The sequence below is a fragment of the Equus caballus genome, chromosome 14, assembly GCF_041296265.1.
Source record: "Equus caballus isolate H_3958 breed thoroughbred chromosome 14, TB-T2T, whole genome shotgun sequence".
In the NCBI taxonomy this organism is placed as follows: domain Eukaryota; kingdom Metazoa; phylum Chordata; class Mammalia; order Perissodactyla; family Equidae; genus Equus; species Equus caballus.
This window is the reverse complement of record NC_091697.1, coordinates 33600601-33610122: the sequence shown is the minus strand read 5'-3', so window position 1 is coordinate 33610122 and position 9522 is coordinate 33600601. Positions and strand designations below refer to the sequence as shown.

The 9522-nt window shown below is 36.7% G+C and overlaps 1 protein-coding gene across 2 annotated transcripts in view; it reads left to right on the top strand.

Moving 5' to 3' along the window:
• Positions 1–701: 701 nt before the first annotated feature.
• Positions 702–9522, top strand: part of GABRG2 (gamma-aminobutyric acid type A receptor subunit gamma2) — a 100392-nt gene continuing 91571 nt past the window's right edge. Inside the window, exon 1 of one of the 2 annotated variants that reach the window (XM_070232630.1) lies at positions 702–1472. In XM_070232630.1, the coding sequence (XP_070088731.1) occupies positions 1366–1472 (107 nt within the window). In that variant the 5' untranslated portion in view covers positions 702–1365. The remainder of the gene's footprint in view (positions 1473–9522) is intronic. The other variant, NM_001433549.1, reaches the window with a different exon arrangement.

Here is a 9522-nt window from a genome sequence, read left to right as displayed (position 1 = left end):
ACGAACATCTTTGCTGTGGCCCTTACTCTACAGAAACCTTGAAACCCTCCTCCACATTATTCTCCGTGATGAGTGAATGGGGTTTCCTCTGTGGCAGATGAACTAGGTTGGCAAAGAGGGATATCTCCCAAGTATCAGTATCCATGGTAACATTCTAGGCAAGAGGGAAGCATACTAACACTACTCATCCACCCCAGAAATTTTCAAGATTATCACGAGGCAGAACAAAAAAAAAGTCAATCCCACACAGCAGACAAAAATCCCTTTATATTGTTAAATATCCTCTTAACCCTCCCCCTTTGTCCAACCTTCCTTTAAAAAGCAGCCTCCTATTTTGTGGTCTACACTCTTTACTCAGGCAGCTATTGCCATACATTTACATTCTTCAACTTTCAAGTAGTTTGTGTCTACATTTTCGCTGGGGATGGAGAACAGAAAAAGGAGTAGTGAATCCTGGGGAGCACAGAATTTCTTAATTTCTTTTAATTCTTTCAGTATGTCTCCCTTCATTCAAATTGAAAATCCACCAAATCTGTTTTCCTATAGGATGGCTTACAGAGAAACAGTCTCTCCTCCCCCACTCTCTGCTCCCCTCCCCCACATTGTAATAATGATTTCCAAGACTGCATGATTTTAAATAAGGATTCTTGGCAGAACTGAGGAGATACACTTCTGTCGCTGGTGACATAGTTTATGGGATTGCTAAAGCATCTCTTGTCCCCACGAAAGTCAGTCCTTGCATGCTGTGTGTGCCGTGAAGGGTTAAAAAGCGCTGGAAAGACACCACGCATGTGTTAATTCGTGCTGCAGCAGCGTGCATCACTTCCACTTTGACCTCATAGTTAATCTGCGTGATAGCTGATCACGCAGAAATTCTAGTGATTTTTCTATTTCTTTTAAATACACACACGCACACACACACGCGCGTACACACACACAGCCCGGCCCCCTCTAAAGAAAGAATCAAAACAAAGCAAGCAAACAAACCTAAGTCGATGGACCTGGGGGAGTATGTGTGAGTGTGAGGGAAATGAGTATGTGTGCGCGCGTTTCTCTCTCCCTTATTTGTCTCGGTATGCGTCTCTCCCTGTACCCTCCCCCTGCCTCAATTATATTATTCTCCCAGACTTGGAAGCTGCTCCCTGAACTGACGCTTTGATGGTATCTGCAAGCGTTTGTGCTGATCTTATTTCTGTTCCCTGAATATTAATTCCTGAAGCTGGTAGCAATACAGCTCCCCAGTGACAAGCCCTACTAGAGGCAGGTGGGGGGAGCCACCATCAGATCATAAGCATAATAATAATACAAAGGGGAGGGCTTCTGCAACCAAGAGGCAAGAGGCAGAGGAAGAAAAAAAAAAAAGCGATGAGTTCGACAAATATATGGAGCACAGGAAGCTCAGTCTACTCGACTCCTGTATTTTCACAGAAAATGACGGTGTGGATTCTGCTCCTGCTGTCGCTCTACCCGGGGTAAGATGGGCTGTTTTCGGTGTCGTTTTGTTCCGGAGAGGTGGGGGAAGGGGTGGGGATGTGGAACTACGGAGACCACCCGGATTTAGAGCACTCTTCTAGGATTTGGGGCTTTAGAATTTAGGGGAATGTGAATACAGGCGGCGGGAAAGGGAGGGAGGAATGACGAAGGTCACTTTCGTTTATTTATTAATTTATTGGAATTTATTTATTTGTTTTGTTTTAGAGTGGAAAAGCTAACGTCATAAAGACTTTGCGTTTTGGGATAGCATTTTGATGTTACTGCAATCTGTTGTCGAGGTGGGCTGTGTTGATACATGCCGGCATTTAAGGCCGTATTGGAGGCGTTTGGGGTGGGGGTCTGGAGGAGAAAACTGCAGATGGGGTCCTGGCGCACACCCAGGAGATATGTGTGTGGGAGGAGGGATTCTGTTCCTGTACACCAAAGTACTGCTTGCTCCTGCACCTGGGCATTCTTACGATCAGTCACCCAGGTTTTCTATCCAGCCCCATTGACCTGGCAGCAGCCTCTCTGATGGGAAAACATGCTTCAGCACCAGGGACAGCAGTCCTGACTAGGGCCAAAGGGAAAGAGGCTTGTCTGACCTCACAGGACATCTCTAAATCTACACAGGACATCCATATAGTGCAGACAGAAGGTCGACAGAGCCAAGGGGGCACTAATGATGTCTGGGGACCCTGCTCTGATTATCTTTATTCCCTTCTTGAGATGGGAGGGGGACTACTGGGCAGGGGTGGAGAATGTAGTTGATGAATGCATGGAGGAATGTATGTCTGGAAAAGAGTTGGCCTTCCTGCAGTGTTGATAGATATGCTGAACCAGGTGAATGTGATGCCCAAATTTTGAAATTATGGATTAATGTCTTACCACCTTGCTGCACTGAATAGAAAATATGGGAAAGGGGGGGCGATGGTTTCCCCAAAACCCTGAGCAGGTATGTGCTCTGAAGTGCTTTGCACCTAAATTTTCTTGAACTTTCTTGCACCAAAAGTGTCAGGGGAATATCCTTTCACGTATTGTTCACCATTTAACAACCCACCTAAATAACACCCCCACACACTCATCCTTTCAGGATCTCCAGCCAGGACCAAAGGCAGGTTAGAGGTCCTCTATTTACATTACTTACACTCTTCTATGCTGTCATTTTGAAATAAAACTCCATAAGAATTACTTCAAATCTGCCCCCCCCCAAAAAAAAGGAAAAGAAAAACTAGCTACAAAATAAATCAAGCCATTTCCCTAAGGTTTTCATGGGAGTTGACACCACTCTTTTAAGTAGCAGGTGTAACACAGGGAGCTAAAAGGGATGGTGGTTAAACTATTATTTATTTTATTGAAAATTTCTAGTTAACTTTTTGGGTCCTTCATTCTCTAGGGTAGGTAATGAGGAATGTAGATTTCTGATACTGAAGAGACCCAGGCAAAACAAGGAGTGAAGCCTCTCTTTGGGGTTTCTAAGCAGAGAGAGGGCCTGCGTAACTCTCACAGCACTTTTCATACCATTCTCCTTTACTATAAAAATAAAGTGTATTTTCATTAAGAGTATAAGATTAAGTAGCTTTCTCAGAAGAAGGGAGGGCCTTTCACTGGAAATGGTTTATGTGCCCATATATTTTAGTGGAATCCTGGAAAAACAATTTTTTCTATTCAAAATTTGCACGCGTATTTTTCTATTAAATGTTCTGTGCATCTCTTAATTTGTTTTCGAAATTAGAGAGTTGATAGTTACTTTTTGGATAGAAAATATTCTCATGTTTCTACCATTTATGAAACCTGTGGATTAAAATCAAGACAAGTCATAGGGAAATACATCATTCCTTCCTACTCACATCCATGTTAGTAAATAACTTTATAACTAAATAGATGAGGATAATCTTATGTATTTTGTCTCCAGTGGTCTTATTTTAACCAAAACATGTGTAATTTTATTCATAATATTTTCATATTTAAGATGTCTTCTTGTTGCAATAGCTCCACTGTTTCTTTCCCAATATTATAAAAAGTAAAACTTAGTGATATATTTTAATTTTCAATTCTTAGCATAGTAGCCTAGATGAGCTGTTTAAATAGCTCTAAATGATGGGAATTATGTGCCATGTAAACTCTTCAATAGGAGGATTTTTACATTTTCTCAATAATGACTGAGAATGGAGTCAGTGCAATATGGTGCAGAGAATGTGATCAGAGTTTCACTTTGCTGCAACCCCATAAAAAAGCCATTTGGATGGCTGAATAGCGCTGGATGGAAACAGAAGCTCTGATCTCTGAAGCTGATCCTAAAGAAGGACAATGAGTACTGAAAAAATATGGAGTACTAGGAACCAATTTGAAGGAGGCTTTTTGGGTAAACAGTGACAGTAGTACCAACTAGAAAGTTGAAGGGAAATTTTAAAGATAATAATTAATTGACTTTTTGATTTGCATAACTCCAAAGAGTAAGTTTTCCCCCTCATTAAATTGATTAAATTCATTAGATTGTGTCTACACAAAAGTAAAACCAGGAGGAATTTAAAGCATTGGGGTGAGGATGTTAATAGCTAATATTTCTTCTTATGTGAAATAGTTAATTTCTGAAACTAAAAATGATCTAAGATGTCGTAAGAATGACCTGGAGAACTTGCTAAAATGGAGATTCCTGAAGCATACACTGAAAGATTCTGAATCGTTATGTCTGAGGTGGAATACTCACTTTCAACAAGTACCCTAGATCGCACATTGAAGAAAAGTGGCATATGCTTTACTGATTTCCAAAAGTTTATTCATCACCATATATAATGTTTACAAGTGCTTTGATTATTACCACTTCAACTGAGCACAATGAGCCAATTTTATATACAGCATTTTCTATTTGAATGTAAATCACTGAGTGTATTATACAAACCATAAAGGATAAGAAATAACTATACAGAATTTTAATAAACTCACTTCATTATGAGAAAACATTGATTGAAAACATAAAACTTGCATACGTACATGAATGTGTATGTAACTGTACTCACAAACTGTATGGACAGACTATATACACTCCATGTACAACTATTCATATATGTAGGTTTTAAAACAAATTTCACTATCTTATAAACTCTTTTGATGTAACTACATTCCATCTTAGAGTAGAAATACCCTAAGCAGAAGAAAGAAATTGGGATACAATAGAAAATTATTTATAGTAAATAGGAACAAGAGCTAGAGTTAAGGATGTTTTTATTTCTATTAGAATAAAAGTAGACTTTATAATATACTTAGAGTGGCAAAGAATTATCTTTCAAGGATAAGTTGAACAGGGATGAATTTGATTGAATTTTCAATAATTAATGTAACTCTTACTTTGAAGTGCCACTACTGAATTTTTTAAAAGAAAATTGAATTAAAGATTTGTAAATATTTTCTGTTCCTGGCTAGTGCCGGAATAGAAATGCTTCAGGTGACTTTTCCTATGAGCTCCTAAAATTTTGCATCCCATAACTAATTTTTTCATAGTTTTTAACTTTAACAGGCTATGACCATGCATGTAGAGGGAGTATTGTAATTCTTCACTATAACTCTCTTTATTTACAGAATTAATCTCTATAGACAAGCTTGTTACGTCCTATCTTTTCCACCTGGTGTTACTTAGAAAAAATCATTTTCTCAGCATATTTTATGGCTTAGTTGTAGACATTAACATTTCAAACAGTCTACCCTGAGATAAACATCTACCTTAAAAAAGAGAAAAGAAATACTTATCACCCAGTATTTTTCAGAATTCAGCTGCCCACCACCTTCTAAACAAAACATCTGGATTGTAGGCAGGAATTGAAAAATTGGCTTTTAATTTAAATAATTAGTTACATAAATGTCTCTCTGATATCTTGCATTCAGTTTAGAAGAGTGAATCATCTCAAAACAACTGAATTGCAAAGTATTTAATGATAGAAGTCTCTCTTATACACATTTTAAAATTTGTTTCATGTCAAGGATTTCTGTTCAAATTGAAAGTTACGACCGACTTTAGAGACTTTATCTTTGTTGTAAATATTATGTTACTAGGGCTAGGGCTATTTCTCACTGTCACAATTTCCTAGCAACTCCAAGAGAGACTTTCCACAGTTTAAGTACGAGTAGGCTTTATTGGAATGACACATACTTGTGATTGAAGGGGAGCAAAATTTGACATGCCAAAATATGCCTCTTTGCCATAAGGATTATTTTAGGCTGATTATTTTTAAGACAGCAGACACAGGAAAAACTCTGAAAAGTAAATATAGAAGATACCCTTTTGTAAGAGGCATTTACATTTATAATGGAAATCTCCATTTGTAAGGGTGTCTTCCTCTCAGTACCAGGAAGAGAAGGATGACTAAATCTCTAGAAATTTATCAATGGAGGCAGCAGAGACTTAAATCTGCAGAGCAACTTTACCCTTGTTTACGGTTCTTTGCCTGATAATCTCCCATAACTGAGTCCCCCCACCTCCACATCTTATTTTGTCTTTAGCTAGTGATGGCCTTTAGGGTGGTGGGTTGGGCCATTTCAGGGAGTTACTCAGTTTTCCTGGGTCTCTCCTGTGTGTACAGGAGGAATACATGTTATTAAACTTCTGTTTGTTTTTCTCTTAATTTTTTTATTATAGGGTGTCTCAGCCAAGAACCTAGAAAGGTAAAGGAAAACTACCTTTTCCTCCCCTACATAGTTCTCCAAAGTACTTCTGCTAAAGTCACTGATCACAGAAGATTGGTTAAAAGTTATAATTAGCACAGTTCAGAAATTATTTGACGACCATGGGTGTCAGCACAATTTAAATACTTAAAGATTCAGAATTTCCAGTGGGATGGACATTCCAGATGTGATACCCTATTCAGGTAGATGTGGAGAGAATAATTCATCTCTCTATCACTGGGTTATAAGAGATCTATACGACATCTTCAAAGTCAGAAACCAAATAGTCACAACCTAGTATCAATTTCAGATTTTTACATCTAATTGTGTCATGTGCATATAAACGTGGAACCAAATTTTTATGTATAAATATTAATAAATAATATATATTTCAATTAATAAAGGTTATATCTTAACTATATAAAATAAATTTTAATTAGTTAATATATAATTAATATATATTGTATGCACACAATTTTACTAAAATCTGTGAAGTAGTTATTGTCAATCAAGTTTGACAGACTTAGAAATCAAGATTATAGAGAGATTAAATGACTGGCTTAAAAAAGCAGATAATTAGAAGTAATATAAAATAATGATAATTATGTATGTGGCTAGAGATAGAGGTAGATGTATAACAATGAATAAACATATATATATATATATATAAAATAAATGTGTGTATATGTATACATATACTCCCCATCCTGGGCTTCCTGTCCTATGTCCCTTGGTGGTGCCCTCCAGGAACCATGGTGCATCTCTCACTCCACTCAGCAGCACTAACTAACTGGGATCCCTGACAGAGTTATCAGCGAGGTCACTGTGAGTCCTACCCGTGACCTGCCAACAGTGTTGCTCCAACGGGAGCTTTCTCCTTTCTGTGGCCCCCACCATTCAGCATTTACCCAGTGCTTATCACTTTGTCCCAGAGCCCTTCTCCCCACGTAGGGCCTCAGAAAGCCTGTTTCTTCCCTGCCTTTTCTTCTGGGCCATAGCCACTCTTATCTCAGTATGTCTTTTTCTAAAGATGCCCTTTTTGTGTAAATAAATTTGGAGTTTTCTCTCAAAAAATATTTAAAAATATGTATATGTACACATCATAAAGATAACTGGTTATATTTTATATCTATCACTAATTATCTTCTGAAGTTTTGGACCAGTTTCATCCCATCAATGTGCTTTCTTATATTATAAGTGTACTAACTAGTCTTGATTATCTATAAGATATTTATTAGCTCGAATTTTTATAATTATTTGAGTCTATCTTCAGATAATGGAATCTAGAACAGACACCTTGCATCCAATCTGCCCTCTGAAGAAATTAAAATATTCATTCTGTATAGCAGCACGGTTTGAGATGCTCAGTTGCCATCAATCACACCATTATTAAATTTATCTTATCTCGATTGAAAGCTCTAAATAAAAATGCTCAGAAATAATCTGCTATTCAGTTGTTTTATGAGTTTAAGAACATGTTAAATAACATTATTTAGACCCTCAACCAAAATTATGTTTAGAAAATATATTTTCTTAATGGTTATGTCTGCAAAAATAGAGCAGAGTTTAATCTACAATTCAGTCGTTACCCAGCAATTTAACTACTGCGTGTCATCTCATTTTCAGAGATCCTGCCTTCCATTGAGCAAGTTTACAGAATATCTTGCTCAACATCACCCTGCAGTTTTCCCACAAAAATCCTTAGAAAAGTGAGAGATAAAATTCAGGCAACTATACTTAATATCAAAGTAGAAATAATATTACTACTTCAATATCTGGATATCTTTATCCTCAATACATAGACATCTAACGTTGACATTTTTAATTATCTCGATCATACAAGAAACTGCTTGGTTAACTTGGGCATGTGATAACTTAATATCGAGTTTTAATTTCTAGAGGAAGAGGAACTTATAATTTCTAGAAATCGGGGCTTTAATTTTTCTGAGAATGTTTGCATGCACATTCTTATTCTCTCTATAGCCTTATGAGCTAGATGAGGAAGATAATATTTTATCCTTCTGATGGCTGTAAAAAATGAGATATGGAGAGGTTAAGGGACTTACTCAAGGCTCCTTGAATATTAGCTGTCCAGCAGGATTGACTGCCCTAGTCACATTTCTAGCGCAATCTACCACATTACACAAGTATAGTCACCTTTTTCTTTTTAAAAATAGAGAAATCCTTGGATTGTTTTGAGATGTAAAAGGCCTCTTCAGTTTGCTTTCCTGGAGGGTTATTTGCTATTCATTTCTTCCATATCCTAGAGAATAAATAATCTTTAAAAGGAAATAAAAAACTTCTTTTAAGTTACACATTAGTGGCTTAGAGTAAAAAGAAAATTTAACTCTAAATCACATTAAGCCCTATAGTATTATGATATGTGTGTGCAAAATACGGTACTAATTCTATATCATTATAAAAATCATTGTATAACTCTATAGATAAAGTGCCATGTAGATGCTAAATAAGTAGCACTGATATTACACTCTCCACCCATTCATAAAGAAAACCATGTGAATACCAAATAACATAATAGTGGGGAGAACAAGGAAGGCTCTTTAAGCAAAGGTCCTTTGTAATAATTGAAACCCTGCCATGAACTTGTTTAGTTGTAGAACCAAAGTATATGTAGTGAGACAAATGTATGCTGAGTTCTGTAATTTATCTGGACATATTTAAATAAAATGGCCCAAACAATCTGAATATAACTTCCAATATAATCTCAAAGAAATAAATGACTGACTTATTCACGTTCTTTTTTGTAGGTTATTAGTACCTTTTTATAAGTTGCTTTTGAAAACACTTTTGAAATACATAATTGAGGGAAACAACTCTGGATACAAAAACGAACAGTATTTCAGCCAGATCTGTGGTAGGAACCAGATGTATTATTACGGGGCAACAGAAGCCACAATATCTGCCATGATGGAGTGTGAATTCTCACTGGGTGGGAGGCAATGGTCAAAGAGGTGTACAGGCAATTATTAAATTTTAACTCAGGTAAATGCGACATAAGAAAGTCACATGGTGCTGTGAGAGACTATAACAGCATCCTAGCATGGTGAAAGAACGGGACAGAGAAACAGATCCCACCAGCCAGCTGAAACTGATCTACAATTATCTAATTGATTGGTTTCGATATTCCAACATTCTTTTCTTGGTCACTACGGTCCTTGCTGGATTTGTTGGTCTCAGTTGGAGAGGTTTTCACCCTCCAATTGAGAAAATGAATAATACTTTTTTGAAGGAGAAAAGTGGTGTAAATTTTTAAAAAATGTTTTGAAAATGATTTTTCTTTAGTATTTTTAAAATATTATTTATGTAATAGAGGACCATATTAAGGATAATTAGCTATACGGTCATACATGATCTTATTTTAACATAGAC